At 43.3% G+C, this 18827-nt stretch overlaps 2 protein-coding genes across 5 annotated transcripts; both read left to right on the top strand.

The window, feature by feature from the left end:
* The first annotated feature begins 115 nt into the window (after nt 1-115).
* Nucleotides 116-15263, top strand: lss (lanosterol synthase (2,3-oxidosqualene-lanosterol cyclase)). 4 transcript variants are annotated; one of them, XM_058082727.1, is made up of 23 exons: nt 125-282; nt 3662-3830; nt 3972-4110; nt 4214-4322; nt 4442-4563; nt 5782-5878; nt 7678-7813; nt 8008-8116; nt 8269-8387; nt 9102-9199; nt 9316-9343; nt 9687-9743; nt 10225-10296; nt 10736-10786; nt 10869-11018; nt 11629-11725; nt 13414-13519; nt 13639-13704; nt 13783-13863; nt 13944-14117; nt 14289-14367; nt 14522-14705; nt 14822-15263. In XM_058082727.1, the coding sequence occupies exons 1-22, from the start codon at nt 269-271 to the stop codon at nt 14657-14659; spliced, it is 2211 nt and encodes a 736-aa protein (XP_057938710.1). In that variant the 5' UTR covers nt 125-268; the 3' UTR covers nt 14660-14705; nt 14822-15263. The 4 variants fall into 4 exon arrangements, 3 of the variants coding, with proteins under 3 accessions (XP_057938710.1, XP_057938709.1, XP_057938711.1); XR_009131705.1 differs by lacking the exon at nt 14822-15263 and having other exon boundaries at nt 116-282; nt 13944-14188; nt 14522-14592; XM_058082726.1 differs by having other exon boundaries at nt 14522-15263.
* A 2000-nt stretch (nt 15264-17263) lies between these two features.
* On the top strand, nt 17264-18073 carry LOC131136159 (zinc transporter 7-B-like). The gene is made up of 4 exons (XM_058082734.1): nt 17264-17403; nt 17483-17509; nt 17594-17772; nt 17860-18073. Exons 2-4 carry the CDS (start codon nt 17491-17493, stop codon nt 17914-17916), a joined length of 255 nt encoding a protein of 84 aa, XP_057938717.1. The 5' UTR covers nt 17264-17403; nt 17483-17490; the 3' UTR covers nt 17917-18073.
* The last annotated feature ends 754 nt before the right edge of the window (nt 18074-18827 follow it).

Here is an 18827-nt window from a genome sequence, read left to right as displayed (position 1 = left end):
TCGATTGGAGGAGTTTACAAAAGATCCGCCCAGATTCTTGTTTACGTGGTTTGTGATTGGTTAGCACCCCCTCTCGTCATGTCGCTCCACATGAAGTGTCTTTCGAAATATACCGCAATGCTTGCTGGGAAATGGTGTGTACCAAACGTTTTAAGCAGTTCATTCAGGCCTCTTTAAGGCACTACAGTTCCCAGAGCAAGCATGGAAGAGGCGGAACATTTGGAGAACGTATTCACGCTAACAGACCACTCTACACTTTTTGCCCGATATGACTGAAGGGATGTAAGTTGCCATGTTTTTCTAAATAAGACTAATTAAGCCAAATGATTGCTTGAAAGGTTAACGTTAACACAACTGAACTGCGTTAGTTAATGTTGAAAATATTGTGAAAGATGTTACTGTTACAAAGTTACTTTATGTTTATAAGCGTCTGTTTCTAATATTATTGACACCGATATATTGACTAAAATAGAGTGTGTGTATTTGTATTTGTTTGTATTTGTGTACAGGGTGTGCGTTTGTTTGGGGTCAGTATTGCTCCCTTTATTTTTTGTAGTTTACAGCACAGTAAATTTGTATATACTGTAATATAACCAAATAGCCTCAATATTAATGAATTGTATTTTTTATTTATAAAAATGCAACTACAGTATACTTTAAGAATGTTGGCCAATTATTTCTTTGCCAATTAGTGTCTGGCTCCAGCCTAATGGAATAAATATGATGATATATTTGTCAGTACCGTATATCTGCCCAGTCCATGACTGCCCTCTCCTGGTGGCCATGTTGTTTACAACATTTGTGCTCTTGTATTTCAGTGGCAGAATGTTCCGAACATCTCATTATGATCTTGTTCTGCAACATTGCAAAGTACAGACATAATAATCATAATGGCAGAATTAGATTTTCCCCCTTTTTTTAACAGTATCATCATACTGTAGTTGACTCCTCTGTGAGCTACCACCTTATCGTGGTGGAGGAGTTAGAGTGTTCCTAGGAGCTTAGCTGTCGGGGGGCTTTTATGCCCCTGTTGGGGTGACCCATGACAAACAGGTCCTAGGTGAGGGATCAGACAAAGAGTAGCTCAAAATTACCCTTATGATGAGATCAAACTTTGGACCAGGTTTTCCCTTGCCCGGACGCGGGTCACCGGGGCCCCCTTCTGGAGCCAGGCCTGGAAGAGGGGCACGACAGCGAGCATCTGGTGCATAGCCCGAAGAGGGTCCATGTAACCTCCCCCCTCCAATGAGTTCACCACTCATGGGAGGGGCCAAAAGGGTCGGGTGTAGAGTGAGTTGGGTGGCGGCCAGAGGGGGAGACTGGTGTGCGAGGTTGAGAAGTTCCGGCAAGATATAGTCGGAATCACCTCGACGCATAGCAACGGCTCTGGAACCAAACACTCGAGAGGGGATGGACTTTGTTCCACTCTGGCCTTGCCAGCAGTGAGAGGCGATGGGCAGGGGTGGCAATTGTTGTTGCGCCCCGGCTTGTGGCCTATACGTTTGAGTTTAGCCGGTGAACAAGAGGGTAGTTTCCACCTTCAGGTGGGGGGACGGGTCCTGACTTTTGTTTGCGCTGAACTCCCAAACAACAGTTCACAATACCCACCCTTTTTGGAGTCCCTTGAGGAAGTACTGGAGAGTGCTCCCTCTGGGGATTCCCTTGTTCTACTGGGGTACTGCAACGCTCATGTTGGTGGCAACAGTGAGACCTGGAGAGGTGTGATTGGGAAGAACTGCCCCCCTGATCTGAACTCCAGCGGTGTTATGTTTTGCCCATCACGGTTTGTCAATAACAAACACCATGTTCAAGCACAATGGTGTCCATGTGTGCACTTGGCACCAGGACACCCTGGGCCGCAGTTTGATGATTGACTTTGTGGTCATGTCATCAGATTGCGGCCATAAGTAATGGACACTTGGGTGAAGAGAGGGGAGAGCTGTCAACCGATCACCACCTGGTGGTGAATTGGGGGAGGATGCCGGTCAGACCCGGCAGGCCCAAACGTATTGTGAGGGTCTGTTGGGAACACTGGCACAGTCCCCTGTCAGAAGGAGTTTCAACTCCCACCTCCGGGAGAGCTTTGACCATGTTCCGAGGGAGGCGGGGAACATGGAGTCCAAATGGGCCATGTTCTGTGCCTCCATCGTCGAGGTGGCTGATTGGAGCTGTGGCCGTAAGATGGTCGGTGCCTGTCGTGGCGGTAATTCCAGAACCCAATGGTGGACACCTTTGGTGAGGGATGCTGTCAAGCTGAAGAAGGAGTCCTATGGGCCTTTTTGGCTCATGGGACATCGGAGGCAGCTGACAGGTACCAGCAGGCCAAGCGGCCCACGGCTTTGGCAGTCGCTGAGGCAAAAACTCGGACATGGGAGGAGTTTGGAGAAGCCATGGAGAATGACTTCTGGACAGCTTCGTAGAGATTCTGGACCACCATCCGGCGTCTCAGGAGAGGAAAGCAGTGCACAGTCAACACCGTGTATCGTGGCGATGGTGTGCTGCTGACCTCAACTCAAGATGTTGTGGACCGGTGGAAGGGACACCTCCTCAATCCCATCAACATGTTGCCAAGGTTGTCAAAAAGCTTTTCGGTGGCAGGGCCCCGGGGGTGGATGAGATCCGCCCGGAGTTCCTTAAGGCCCTGGATGCTGTGGGTGTGTGTTGGTTGACACGGCTCTGCAGAAACGCATGGACATCGGGGGCTGTACCTTTGGATTGGCAGACCGGGGTGGTGATCCCCCTTTTTAAGAAGGGAGACCGGAGGGTGTCTTCCAACTATTGTGGAATCGCGCTCCTCAGCCTCCCTGGTAAGGTCTATTCAGGGGTTCTGGAGAAGAGGATCCGTCCGATAGTCGAATCTTGGATTCAGGAGGAGCACTGTGGTTTTCGTCCTGGTCGTGGAACTGTGGACCAGGATCGGTCCAGTACTCCTTGACGGTGCACAGGAGTTTTCCCAACCAGTCTACATGTGTTTTGTGGACTTGGAGAAGGCATTCGACCGTGTTCCTCTGGGAATGCTGTGGGGAGTACTCCGGGAGTATGGGTATCGGACCAGCTAATTCATGCTGTTCGTTCCCTGTATGACCAGTTTCAGAGTCTCGTTCGCATTGCCGGCAATAACCGTTTCCAGTGAGGGTTGGACTCCGCCAGGGCTGCCCTTTGTCACCTATTCTGTTCATCACTTTTATGGACAGACGCAGTCAGGGCGTTGAGGGATTTTGATTTGGTGGCTGCCGGTTTGGGTCTCTGCTTTTTGCAGATGATGTGGTCCTGCTGGCTTTATCGAGCCATGACCTTCAGCTGTCACTGGATCGGTTTCCAGCCAAGTGTGAAGCGGCCGGGATGAGAATTAGCACCTCTAAGTCCCAGTCCATGGTGCCATCTCCGGGTCGGAGACGAGATCCTCCGCATTGAGAGGAACCAGATGAGGCTGGTTAGATGCCAACCGGTAGCAGACCTTGGGGAAGACCCAGGACACGTTGGAGAGACTATGTCTCCCAACTGGCCTGGAAACAGCTTGGGATCCGCCGGAAGGAGCTGAACAAAGTGGCCGAAGAGAGGGAAGTCTGGGCCTCCCTTCTTAGGCTGCTGCCCTCCGATAAGCGGTCGAAGATGGCTGGATGGATGATTATGATCATAGTATTCTTGCTGTCACATCTAGGCACCTGCGTAGGCGAGGGGGGCCGCACAAGACGGAACCAGCCACAGATATGAGGTGCTGGCGACTGACTAATATTGACGGCAGGCAGACCTGGCATTATGTAGACGATGGAGAGACTCCGGAAAGAGAGCAGACAATGCTAGAGGCTCATTCTTTAGGGTTGGACACGGTAAGGGAGGGGCTAAATTGTTTCACACTATTCATTCAAATTCACAAATTCCCTTGGGAGAGTTGGATATGTCAGTTACATTGTGAATGCTGTGATCTAAATTTCAGTTTGCCGGTTTAGTTGTAATATTTCTTCCCACAGACAAAGTTTGTGTGTGACTCCCCACATGCCAACACAGCCTTATATGCAGCCATGAAGGGGATGCTCTTCTACGGTCACCTCCAGGCTGAGGACGGCCACTGGGCAGGGGACTACGGTGGACCTCTCTTCCTGCTACCAGGTATGACATGTTGTAAGACGGAGAACTAGTTATTGGTGTCCCAATACTTTAGTCCTGACAGAGTACTTTTGTCATATCATGTGGTTACACTTGTGCTCCCCAGGTCTACTGATCACTTGTCATGTAGCTAAGATCCATCTGCATGAGGCCTGGAAAAAGGAGATGATTCGATACTTGCTGTCTGTTCAGCTCCCAGATGGAGGCTGGGGCCTGTAAGAACACAACGCTACTATTATTTATAATTTGTATTTATTATTTGTTTTGCATATTTACACTTACTAATATATTTTAAGTCTTTGAACTGAAATTTTGTGCGTTATTTTGTTGGCAGACATATTGAAGATAAGTCTACAGTATTTGGCACAGCTCTGAGTTACACCTCACTAAGGATTCTGGGTGTTGATCCAGATAATCCAGATATGGCCAGAGCAAGGAGCAACCTCCACAGCAAAGGTTTGAAAGAAATTTGTCTTAATCTTTACATTTATGTAACTTCAGTCATCCATTGCCACTTTCAAAATTTACGGCTTCACTATATCAGTGTTTCAGAAATATATTAATTAATAAATCACATTGTTTACTGGTTGAATATGGCCTATTGCTAGTCAAAACATATACATATTCAAGCAAATGTTCTGTATTTTTGCCTTAATTAACTCATTCAATCCCAGGCATTTTTCAAAAGACACCCCCTTCAGTACCGGCCATTTTAGAGGCACTTTCAAGGCACACAGAATATTATGTCTAATCATTGAATAAAATGGAACCTACTAAAAGAAAAAAATCTGAAAAAAGGTTTGTATCTTTTTTCCGTTCTTTAATAATCAGCAGTATAACATCGGTATGCTTCAGGAAAATATCAGTTCCCCACTAAAAAAGGGGCAAAATCAGATTTTTGTGGATAAATAGATTTCAGGCATAACTTTCACTTTGACAGAAGTATTTGTGTTTTGCTAAAATTACAAACAACTATAACAACATAAACAACATAAAAAGGGGTTGCATCCATCCATCAATTTTCTATAACGCTTATTGAGCATGAGTCATATTTATGTCATAAGTGTCACATTTTCTCTTATTATGTCGACTATATTGGTTGATCTGAATGTAACGGCAGGTATAGGGGTGTTAGATCATGTCTAGAGGGCTCTAATTGTCACAATCAGGTTTGTGGGCTTTGCAGTTCGACCCCAGGATGCAGAGAACAGGACCAAATGCAAGTCAAAATATTTATTCTTTGCAATAATTGCAGCAGCAGGATAAAGCAACTCAGGTAGGCAGACTGACAAATAATAATGATCCCACGCAGGGAGAAGCACACACCTGAACTAAATACAAACAGGAGAAATTAGTGACAGGTGTGGGTGATGAGGGCAACAAAGGAAGCCAAGGCAAAGCAGGAAGTTACATACAAAATAAGAGTGTCCAAACAGAAACTAAAGCTCAAGAAGGTAGCATAAGCAAACAGTCACGCCGGAGCCTATACAGGCCATGACACTAATAATGTTAAAAATTGGAATATGCTGAAAATATTTGATTCCAGACCCGAAATCCACAACCAATTAACCGCAATAAACTAGGGATTATTGTACTCTTATATTGAGGCAGTACTTAAGTTTATAAACTGTGCTTGTAGTATAAAAAACTATGGCAGTTTATTATTTTGCACAGGTGGTGTAGTGGGGATCCCTTCATGGGGGAAATTCTGGCTGGCCATTCTTAACACTTACAGCTGGGATGGAATGAACACACTGCTACCAGAGATGTGGTAAGTGTCTTATGGTACATACGTTCATCATTCATGCCAACACTGCTCTAGAACACATTTTATTCAAAAAGCCCCCTCCCCCTAAAAAAAAACAAAAACAATCAGCTCTGATCCAAATCTTAAGAAAAGTTGAAAAATTGCTAGAATATACATTTTGCACCATACTTGGGTTTTCTCCGGTTACTCCGGTTTCCTCCCACATTCCAAAAACATACTAGGTTAATTGGCCACTCCAACTTGTCCATAGGTATGAATGTGGGTGGGAATGGTTGTTTGTCTATATGTGCCCTGTGATTGGCTGGCCACCAGTCCAGGGTGTACCTCGCCTCTCCCCTGAAGACAGCTGGGATAGGCTCCAGCACCCCTGCGACCCTCATGAGGATAAGCGGTAGAAAATGAATGAATGAATGAATACATTTTGCACATTTGGACTTTAATGAGGTTTTAAGCAGAGCTACAATATACAAAAGCAAGAAGGGGGAGTGAGACAAAAACATTTGGAAATAACTCAATAAAAAAAACTGAAATAGGTTGTTTTTCACCTGATCAAAAGTTTAAGACCACAGGCTAGGGTTAGTAGGGTTAGGTAAAATCTGCAAAAAATCTTAATTTTCTGTTAGGCATTCACACAGTCATGCCGTCCTGATGGCTAAAGCTAAGAAGGTTTCTCTCTCCTGACGTGGTCGGATCGTCGAGCAGCTTAAGCAAGTCCTCTTGCAGTGTGCCATTTCTTCTGAGGCATTTTTAGAAAGATCCTGAGCATTATGGAACAAAAAAGTGAAGTGGTCGATCCAAAAAAATAACACCTGCGCTGAGTTGGAGGATCTGATTGGCTGTCCACCCTGGGTGGTCCTCGACCCAAATGAAGGTCCTTAGTGGTGCCGACTGCAGCACAATAACCAGGAAAGGGTAAAAAAAAACGCATTCAAAGACCTCGTCTCCTTCAACACCACACAACTGCCCGTTTGGGGGGGGATTCGGCATGATCTGGGGTGCTTTTTCATTCAGTGGACCACTGGAGCTTCAGGTGGTGCCGGGTCGTCAAACGGTGGTCGGTTCCGTGCAGATGTTGCAGCGACTGACGGCCCTGGTCTGTGTGGTAACAGCTGGGTTTTTCACCAGGACAACGCTGCAGTTCACAATGCTTGCTTGACAAGGACTTCTTCAAGAAGAATAAGACCATCCCGCATGTTCCCCTGATTTTAATCCCATAGAGAACATTTGGGAATGGATGACAAGGGACGTTTATAAAAATGTCCGTCAGTTCCAGACAGTGGATGCCCTTGGTGAAGCCATCTTCACTACTAGGAGCAATGTTCCCAATAGGCTCCTGGAAACACTCGCATCAAGCACACCCAAAGCCAACTTTTGAGGTGATTAACAAGAACGGTGGAGCTACTCATTACTGAGTCCTACTGAGAGTTTTTTTTTGTTCTGGTTTGGAGAGTTTTTTGTAATTTTTTGAGCAATGGTCAACTTTTGATCAGCTGATAAACAGCCTATTTCAGTTAATTGTTGTTTTCATTAAATAACTTTTTCAAAGTGCTTTTTGTCACACTTCCTCTTCTTGCTTTTGCATATTGTGGCTCTACTTAAAACCTCATTAAGATCCAAATGTGCAAAAGGATTTTCTTCAGGTCCGCATGACACTTGAACCTCCTTAACAAAGATCTTATATTCTATGTAGTGTAGTTTTTGAAGCTCTTAATGCCTATTGAGTTATCAGTTATTGATGGAATGGTAATGTTTTATCCATTTTATCCATCCACTTGAACAGTTCTGTTTGGGCATTTTGATAGGTTGCTCCCGACGTGGATGCCAGCCCACCCCTCTACTCTGTGGTGTCACTGTCGCCAGGTTTACCTCTCCATGAGCTACTGCTATGCTGTGCGACTAGCAGCTGATGAGGATGACCTGGTTCTCAGCCTCAGACAGGTGCCATGTTTGTTTATTCCGCCAGGGGGCGTCGGTAGGCCAAGACTTCAAGATTTCTCTGTGTTGTTTATATGGTGACAAAAAGATCATAAAGATACAACCACTTTGAACCAAATTTAAGTGCAAAAATGTCTACTACTCACACAATACATACTGTCTAAATGCATTTTCATTATTGACATTTTTCTAATTAGGAGCTCTACATCCAGGACTATGCTAGCATTGACTGGCCAGCTCAGAGGAACAATGTGGCACCATGTGACACATACACGCCTCATAGTACACTGCTGACTGTCGCTTACAGTAAGTGTGAAGAATGTGTATTCCTCTCCTCTCTATTAAACGTAGTCACACTGAGCAATGCAATGCAATTGCATTGAAGTGTTTTTCCACAGCAAAACACCCTCACAGCTGACCTGTGACTGCGTCTCACAGTTGTTTCTCTTTGCTTGCAGTGATGCTAAATATGTATGAGGCTCACCACAGCACCACACTGAGAGGAATGGCTGTCAAAGAACTTTACGAGCACATTCAAGCAGATGACCGCTTCACAAAATGCATAAGCATTGGACCGGTAAATCTTATGAAACTTTAAAAGCACAGTAGACAAAATACCAGTCAGTCAATATCAGCACAGTGCTCCTTAATTTTGTTATTATCGCGGGTTACTGCACCAAGTGTTATATATATGCAATATGCAATATTTTAGTAGTTAGAGCATCGAAAACCTGTTTGCGACCATCTAAATACATTTTTTAAACATTATTAGAGTCCTCTGGACATGGAATAACACCCCTATAGTCACCTTTACACTCGTATTACCAAATATAGTGGACGTTATAACAGAAAATAAGATATATTCAACTTGAATAAGACATACAGTACAGAGACACTGATGTCAGTATTGGGAGAGTTCCTTGTTTTTTTATGGGCAGTGTGGGGTGCATATTGTCTCATCAAGGAAACATTAGTGTCACCTCGTGAATAGTATAGAGTACTACATATGTCTTAGAATGTGTCTTCTGTATACCTTATTTGTATTTTCATTCTTGGCTGCATGGTAAATGAGTGGTTAGCACGCAGGCCACATAGGTAGGAGACCCGGGTTCGATTCCCTGCTCGGGCATCTTTGTGTAGAGTTTGCATGTTCTCCCCGTGCATGGGTTTTCTGCGGGTACTGCGGTTTCCTGCCACATTCCAAAAACAACATATAATTAACCCTCAAAAGAGGGAGAAAAATTGCTTCAGTAAACTGATATCGTAGCAATGTATCATCTCCATGCCACAGATTTCCAAGACAATCAACATGCTGGTTCGCTGGTACGAGGAAGGTCCCTCTTCTCCAGCCTTCCAGGAGCATGTGTCCAGGATCCCTGACTATCTCTGGTCAGTCTGCTCCACACAGGAAATCATCAGTTTTTCAAAGCACAATTTAACAGCTTTATCATAAAACATAGACAAAGTCCATCATGCATCTCAATATAGTACATTCTGCATTCCAGGTTGGGACTAGATGGCATGAAAATGCAGGTAAGCAAGCACAGCACACAACTTTGGTGTGTTCAAGGACATCAGTGCAGCATAAAGACATGTATACATATACAAATTATGGGCTATCTAACAATGGTACAAGTATGCTGTACATTTGTACCTGTGTTATCACATAAAATATAAATGATCTCCAAGTTGAGATGTGTTTTCTGTGACAAATTGCCTATTTGTGGAGAAGCCAATGAAACACAGAAGTATTCCTTTCATCACATTAGTCTTGTCAGCTTGTTCCATATTGGAATGATTTAGTATATGCGAATTCAGACTACTTTATTTTGTTGTAATGATTTTTTTCACACTTTCCTTATTGTGCTCTGTACAGGGAACCAATGGGTCTCAGCTCTGGGATACTTGTTTTGCTGTACAGGCCTTCCTCGAGGTAACTCGCTAATTCGAATACTGTGTTTGTAAAAAGACGGACATCCATGTTAAAGTCCCAAAACATTACACGCAGTCTTTAAAATTATGGAATATTATGGGTCTACTTTTAATTATCTGAACAACTCTGAGCCCTTCATCCAGTTGAACTGCATTTGCCTGAAGGAAACAGTATTTCTATTGTACGTGACAGTTTCATTTGCATTTTCTTCAGCTGTGAGCTTGTGTTTAACCTGTCAGACAACGGAACTCCCACAGGGAACAGGTTTACTGGCGTAATTGTGAAGCACCATTGACAAGAATTTTGGAATCTGGGTCAGCCACATGTTTGACACATACAGATTTGACAGTGTGTACTTAGATACTCTGTAAAGAGTAATTCCAAAAAATATGCGCCCTTTTCTTGGATACGGAGTAAAGCACACATAATCCATCTCGTTACTCTCTTGTGCTCAAGAATGATCAGCATTGTCTCATCACAGGCTGGAGCCCAGGATGACCCTAAACTAGCCGAGTGTCTGGGACGTGCCCGCCAGTTTCTCACCGTCACACAGGTGAGAAAAACATTCCAGCCACTGCTGTCAACCATCCCATAAACTCTCAAAACCGTATATTGGTTTGTGACTTTTGTAGTAGTGAAGACACACTGCTTTTTTTTTTTACATTTTGCCCATCATCCACATTCTAAAGACAGAAAAACAGCTAAAAAAAAATCAAACAAAACCTAGCTCCAATGCGGGAGCTAACAGTGCATGTAATGGGACACACCCATTTTGACTATGAAGGCCTGAAAAACAATGTTCTATTTACATAACAGAATATATGTATATGAGCCAAATACAGCAACACTGTTTTTGTAGCAGCTAACATGAAGAAGAAATGAAAAGGGAAAGACATGTGCTCATGTTTCACTTAAGGATTGTAGGCGATAGACAAATTTCCCCAAAAGTGCACTTTTCCTTTAAGTTTCACCAAGCTTTCCTTCTGCAATAGATACCAGATAATCCTCCAGATTACCAAAAGTTCTACAGACAGACAAACAAGGTACATGTGGTATCACCTCAAAGACACTTTGACTTCAAAATTGAAGCCCTTCGGACAACAGACCTATTGTTTTTTCTATCAGGGAGGTTTCCCCTTCAGTACCCGCGACTGTGGCTGGATAGTGGCTGACTGCACGGCCGAGGGCCTCAAGACAATGCTGCTGCTGAAAGAGCACTGCCCCTCTATCGGCGAGCCTGTGGCTGCGGAGCGATTGTACGATGCCGTCAATGTGGTCAGTAACGTGGTCTAAATGAAGCATTTTCATGAATACAAATATCTAAATGAACTAAACTATAAATATAAGACATTCAGGAGACACGTTCAAAGGCATTGTAGCATTATAAGCATATGTAGCATTCTACATTGGTCGCTAAGTGTCACTAATGTTGCATTCACGAGCCTGCAGCCACCGCACACAGTACTCTACGTCTTGTTTTCTCTTGTTATGTATTAATATGCATTATTATGTAATAATGTATAATATGTATTATTTCATGTCTAGAGGGCCCCAATAATGTTTTCTGTGCTCTAACGACGGAAATATTTGTAAATAAGGAAACCTACTCACTTCACAGTCGGACCTGGAATCACATAACTGTGATAAAGGCACCACACTATAACGAGTTCTCAAGTCAGTTACGTTTTGAATTAATTTATGGGAGCATGTTTTAACCACAGACTGCCATAAACCGAGCACCACCTGTACGCAGTATTGTAAATTCTACGTGTAACTAACTTGAGATTTATTGATCATTCCGCTACATCATTTTTAAACCAAAGTTGACAGCATCATCCAACTGAATGATGCCTGAAATGAAATGATGCCTATTTCCATCTTGTAGCTATTGAGCATGAGAAACCCAGATGGTGGATTTGCAACATATGAAACAAAGAGAGGGGGGAGACTCCTGGAGCTGCTCAATCCATCCGAAGTGTTTGGTAAGTCCCTTGTCAGATATTTGTGTATTTCCGTGGGAAAACAAAAGCTGTATTTCAAAGAAAATGGGAACATACACTACGGCTCAAAAGTTTGGTATCACTTGGAAATGTTTTTGGCCAGTCTGAGATATGGCTTTTTCTTGGCAATCCTGCCATGAAGTCTGAAGCCCTGAAGTGGCCGCTTCACTGTTGATACTGACACTGGTGTTTGACGGCGACTATTTAGTGCAGCTGCCCGGTGACGACCTGTGAGGCATCTTTGTCTTAAACTACACACTCTCACATATTTGTCTTCTGGCACAGTTGTGCATCGTTTTTCTGTCCTTGTTAGACCCAGTTTGTGCTGCTCTCTGAAGGGAGTAGTTAACAGCATGGTAAGAGTTTTTTTAGATGGGTTTTCTAATAATCTATTAGCCTTATAAAATGATGAACTTAGCAGCCATACCAGGATGTTGATTGTAGGCCTTTATGCAAAAATGTAGATCCTTCTTTGGAAGTCATCTGATTCATTTTCATTGTTTGTGAAATAGATATAAATGTTTCATTCATTCATTCATTTTCTACCGCTTATCCTCACAAGGGTTGCGGGGGTGCTGGAGCCTATCCCAGCTGTCTTTGGGCGATAGTATGGCGTGGTACACCCTGGACTGGTGGCCAGCCAATCCCAAGGCACAAACAACCATTCCCACCCACATCCATACCTATGGACAATTTGGAGTGGCCAATTAACCTAGCAAGTTTTTGGAATGTGGGAGGAAACCGGAGTACCCGGAGAAAACCCACGCATGCACGGGGAGAACATGCAAACTCCACACAGAGGTGGCCAAGGGTAGAATTGAACCCAAGTCTCCTAACTGTGAGGTCTGCGCGCTAACCACTCGTCCACCGTGCAACCCGATAAAAATGTTTGTGAAATGCATGAAAATGTTTTTCTTTGGAAAACAAAGAAATTTGCAAGTGATTCCAAACTTTTGAGTGGTAGTGTATATAGTCAAAGTACCTGAAATGCTATTATGTGACAATCCACAAGGATGTACTAGATATCCCATATGAGATATTGCTCTCACAAATACCATCTTTCCTACATTATTATCCAAGACTAGATGTCTTGGATAATAATGTAGGAAATATGGTCTAAGGCTAAAAATTCTCACCTTTAAACCTTCAGGTGAACTTGTCTCATGCTTGACCATTTGTAGTAGGGATGCAACTAGCGTACTGGGGTGAAACCATGTACTGCATTTCCTCACTGTACATATTTCAAGTGAGGGACAGTCTGCCTCAAAGTGGATAGAAAGGCGAGGCACTCTGCGACAGTATCACGTATTGGCGGTAGCAGCAGCACAGCTTCATCCATCTGTGTTGGCAATGCGGGATGTGACTCTGACCAGGAGGATCTCCTCAACGATGTGTCCGCCCCTGACTTGGTGGATTAGCAAGTGAAAGCTGATGGCTGAATGTCCTTGCGTGACTGAGTCATAAAGTTCTTTCCTGAGTGGTGGAAATTTACGCAATCTACACAAAATGCCAATTTTAAAAAGTAGCGCTAACATAAACATGACCTTTGTGTAGTGCCTGACAAACAATATGAATTTCCTCTTTCAGAGAGGATGTGGTGCATGTTGTGAAATCAATTCAAGCTGATGTCGGGTCTTTCACTCTCTCCCTTCTCACACATACACAAACAGGCGATATCATGATAGATTACACCTACGTGGAGTGTACGTCAGCAGTAATTCAGGCTCTGAGGTACTTCCAAAAGGTCCATCCTGAACACCGCACAGAGGAAATAAGGTACACAAAACACCAGAAACATGAGCGCAGTATTTACAATCCAATTGATTCTTGTTTCTCATTGGTTCTGAGTGCATCTGGAGAACTTTAAAATTGTGAAGGGTTTTTTTCACCCCCAGGAACACCCTGAGAAAAGGACTAGATTACTGCAGGAAGGTGCAGAGGCCAGATGGATCTTGGGAAGGGTTAGGTTGCCTGATGACAAACAATTTTCATTCAGAAGATGACACGTTGTAGTATCATCATTTTGTACGCGTGCTTAGGTCCTGGGGAGTGTGTTTCACATATGGGACATGGTTTGGCCTTGAAGCCTTTGCTTGTATGGGCCACATCTACAAGAACGAGTAAGTGCCAACTTATAATAATTTCAGTCCTGGCTTCTGTCTCACTCACAGACCAAATACTATTCCACCTCCTCCACCAGGGATGGAGTATGTGCGGAGGTGCAGAAAGCCTGTCAGTTCCTGTTGGATCAGCAGATGTCAGACGGGGGCTGGGGGGAGGACTTTGAGTCATGTGAGCAACGTTGCTACGTTCAGAGCAGCTCACCTCAGATCCACAACACCTGCTGGGCTTTGTTAGGGCTCATGGCTGTCAGGTGAGGCGCATGGTGTTGGTGGGACTGCATGAGTGCTCCGGGGAGCGGCTAATTGAGACCAACTGTAACATGTACTGTGACATTCCCTGGGAAAGCGGGGTGTAAATGCACATTTATGGGCTTGTGAATGCACTGGTTTCCATGTGTTTGTTGTTATTATTCTTTTTTCAGGCACCCTGACCAGCAGGCCATTGAAAGAGGAATAAAACTACTGATTGATAAGCAGCTTCCCAATGGAGACTGGCCTCAGGTGAATTCTCTCTTCACTATTACCCATGCTGTACTGTACACAACTGATCCCACCAACTATACACCTAATATGATGTTAAACTGCAGTCCTGTAAGTTGGATATAATAGCAAATATCATTTGAGGTGTTTCATGATGTTCAATTGCATCCCGTAGGAGAATGTTGCTGGTGTGTTCAACAAGAGCTGCGCTATCAGCTACACCTCCTATAGAAATGTCTTCCCTATTTGGACCCTTGGCCGCTTCTCAACACTCAACCCCTGCAGTTCTCTGACTGGAAAAGTCAAGTTGTGAAAATCTGGATCAACATGTCAAACATCATTTGTGCATTTGTGCGGAAGTAGGCCTGTCACAATAATCAATAAATTCATAAATTCATGGCATGATATATTTGCCGCCTTGATATATTGACACGTGCATGCGTGTATGTTTTCCTCCTCTCTCTCTACCAAACAGGCTGAATGACAAGAGAGTTCACTCTGTGCATCTGTCTCAACACCTGGGCGTGTTGGTTCTCTAGCAGAATGAAGGAAGTGAGTTAATCCTCCTGTCAGTTATTTAGTCTGTTTGTCAGTGGAGGGAGGCGGGGCGCAGACGAGTGCACACATCGAGTGCGTGTTGTGAGGAGTAACAAGCAAGCCAACACTAATTGCTGATTATCCTGAACAGGGCAGGTACTACGAGGGTCATGATTCAGACTACAGTGAGTTGAAGCTAGGGTCATATGAAAATGTTAATTCATTAATTAATTAATAATTTACAGGAAACAGTGTTGGATACTTTCTTTGAGCCTTTCTGGGGGCTTTTGTCAGACAATAGTGAAAGTCAGAAATATTGTGATTGACTGTGATTTTTATTTAAGTGCAATAAAAGAGACTGAGAGTCAATTTTATTTTCATTGGGGTTCATTTGTCTTTTTTGCACTTGAGGGGCAGTCAGAAATGTTAAGGAGGCTTTATGCATACTAGGGTTGGGTGATATTTTTTATATAGCGGTATAGATGCTTCCAATGGTAAGAAAATGACTTATAGCGGTATAAATGATAAACATAGACAAGCTCAGTTAATGAGTTTATTCATACATAACATAAATGAAATGCCGTTACCGTGAGGGGAAGGAACATTCGTGTAGGGAAGTATTTACTGGTCAGACCGCTGAATCGCACCACAAAATCACTATAAACACTAAACCGCCTACTCAGAGCACAGCAAGATTATTGCACAACTATTGTACCTTAAGCTGGCCACAATAAAAGGCCACTCAGGTAAAATATAATATTTTATTTATACTTAGTGGGCTGCACTGCGGGCGAGTGGTTAGCACGCAGGCCTCACAGCTAGGAGACCCACTCCAAATTGTCCATAGGTAGGAATGTATGAATGTTGGTGGGAATGGTTGTTGTCTATATGTGCCCTGTGATTGGCTGGCCACCAATCCAGGGTGTACCCAGCCTCTCGCCCCAAGACAGCTGGGATAGGTTCCAGCACCCCTGCGACCCTCGTGAGGATACGCGGTCGAAAATGGCTGAATTAATTTATACTTAATATTGTATCTTGTCAGCTTTTAAAATGAAGCCAAAGTATATGTGTGTAACAAGCAAAATACCCAGTGGGAGGTGTTCAAAAGATCCTTGTCTTTGGTCTAATCCAGACTGGCACCAACTTTCTTGTGAGGATTCCTTTTGTAAAGGTTAAAATATTTAACTTGGACTGTCATGAGAACATATGCATGTTTGTCAGAGAACCAGATCTGAAATGACGAAGGAGTGTCTCGCAATGTGCAGGTGTGTGTTAAAAGAGTGTGATCTTAATGACGATAACAAGCATGCTTTCAGACGTAGAAGGCTGCAACTGGTTAATCCTGCCCTGACATGACCTCAGCGTGAAAGAAAAACAATAACAAAAGCTGCTTTCCATTCACTCTTTTGGAATTTTCCATTTCCCTTTATCTTATTCTGGATGTTCAAAAGGGGCGTCCAGACTTTTTCCACCGGTGGTCGCATACTCAGATGTCAAGGATGCAGATATTTTAAACTCATTTTTAAAAAGGCACAAAAAACCTTGGTGTTACACAAAGCACATTTGGAGTCACTATATTTCATATTTCATATATTTCCAACTGAGCTCCAACTGCTGTAGCCATCCCTACCACTTGGTAGAGGTATCCACCAGATTACACTGTAGCTGTAAATAGTTGGCCACATCCTCCACCAACTAGGATGTCACAAGGTGAGAATCATTCAGACATTTTGGCCTTTTTTGATGAAGATTTGAAAACCAGGAATTTTTTTTACATGATATTATTATTGTAAACAGTACAATTCTATGTGCAAAATTGTTTTAAAAACATGCTCAACCAAATGGGTGATTGTCCCTTTATGGTGTGTGTAGGGAAATTGTCAATTTTTTTTTTACTCCTTGAGCAGTAAAAAGAAGCATTTATTATTTTAAACTTTGCTTTATGTGCCCTGTGATTGGCTGGCCACCAGTCCAGGGTGGACCTCGCCTCTCGCTCCAAGACAGCTAGGATAGGCTCCAGCATGCCCGCGACCCTTGTGAGGATAAGTGGTAGAAAATGGATGGCTGGATGTGCAAACCACTGAGTTGCTGGCACCAGCATTCTGCAATCACCTGATTATTAAAATAGATTTTTTAAATGAGCTGCACCAACTGCGACAACAAAATAAGAATGTCCAAGTTAAGATAGCAATGTAGACAATGTAGTCTCTTTTCTTCAGGTTTGGCCTACTGATAACATTTGACGGGCCAATTCAACAATCAATTGTGAAAAATAAAACAATTGTGTGTTCATGTCAACATTCCTCCCTCCAGTGATGCGCTGATGATCACTTCACAGATGCGTGCACGCACACATTGGAGAGTTGACATTCTGCACACTGTAAACCAAACAAACATTACATCCCAACCGCATACTGTAGATCGTAGATTAGAGCTTCACCCCTTCCCCCTGAGGTGTGCCTGCAGGTAAATAGAGGAACAGGCTGCAGAAGTGCCGGTGGGTCTGCAGATCAGCATCAAGTAAGTTCCTAAAAATAAACAGCTGAAACAGTTCTGTACTACATTTCTGTGCTAAATTTCTCCTTTTTGCACATTTCAGCTCCTGAAATGCACCACAACAAGCAAGGTAAATGTGCTCTTGTGTATTTCTCACACATTGCTTCCATAATGTACAGAAGATGTTACACACCAGGTCCATGTATTTCTCTAGGACGTTGTAGAGGCCGTGGTGGTGGTGGTGGTGGGCATGGTCAGGGGCATCATGGCCACGGGCATAAACATGGAGGATGTCACGGGCATAAACCGGGCTGCGGAAAGGGATGGAGGCGCAGGCACAAGTTGGGACACAAGCATCGCAAGTGTCACAAGAAGGGGAAGGACTGTCATGGGGTGAGGTTCACTGTGGCCTTCGTGTTCATGGGGACCATTTATGCTCATATTTATTCTCGTCATGTCTTTCATGTCCGTGCCTTGCAGTCCTCTAGCAGCTCCTGCAGCAGCAGCAGCAGCAGCAGCAGTAGCGACTCTGACTAAAAGATTCTTCGACCTATTCTGCTGAGCCCTTCTGCTTTGCACAGTAATCTCACATGACATTCTCATTCATTTGTCTTTTAAAATCAAAATGGCAAACAAGTTGTGCTATTGTGCATTGACAAGCTTTATATCTGTTGAAATAAATATTTCACATGGATTCTTGTTCTTCCAAAGCTGACATCCTGATGTACAGTATATAGCTCTTAAATGTAACGTAGTACTTAAAAGCAGGCCGAACGTCTTTGGATGAACAAAAAGATGCCTTTCGTGGTTGTGGTTCACTCCTCTAATGTCAGTGCAGTTGTTTATAAAAGCCAGCCAAGGGCAGGTGCTAAGTGCTAAGCCAAAAAGTGTGTGTGTGTGTGGGGGGGGGGGTCACTAAGGTGCCTCTCCAAGTCCCTGAATAAATTACATTTATACATTAAAAAATGGGGGAAAAGGCACCTTTAATTGTCTGCATAATGCTCCCCCCAGAATGTAATTTGTTGCACTCCTATGCCAAACAATGACTGGTTAACAAAGTGACGGGTTAATCCCGTCACCAAATCAGGTCAAAAAAGTGCAGCTTGGAGGACTTTTTTTTGTGGTCCCCAGCTTATTCTAAAAATCAAATTAAATATGGCCCGCATCATAACATGGTGAAAATAATATTTTCATATTTTCCCAACTATTTCAACTTTCGTCTTGGAAAATTTCTTCTTGAGTATAATGACTTCATTGTGAAAATATTTTGAATTTATTGTTATGATATTTTGATGTAATTCCCATAATATTAACCAACTTTTCAAAAAATTACAACTGCCCTGGCTTGTTTGTTTTTCATAGTGCTACATAGTTTCATAGACTCTTTTTAAAATCTCTTTTTTTCTTTAATATGTCAACTTTATGCTGCTAAAATTATGTTATTCTTC

Source organism: Doryrhamphus excisus, chromosome 9 (genome assembly GCF_030265055.1).
Source record: "Doryrhamphus excisus isolate RoL2022-K1 chromosome 9, RoL_Dexc_1.0, whole genome shotgun sequence".
NCBI classification, from domain to species: Eukaryota; Metazoa; Chordata; class Actinopteri; order Syngnathiformes; family Syngnathidae; genus Doryrhamphus; species Doryrhamphus excisus.
This window is presented reverse-complemented; position numbering and strand designations above follow the sequence as displayed.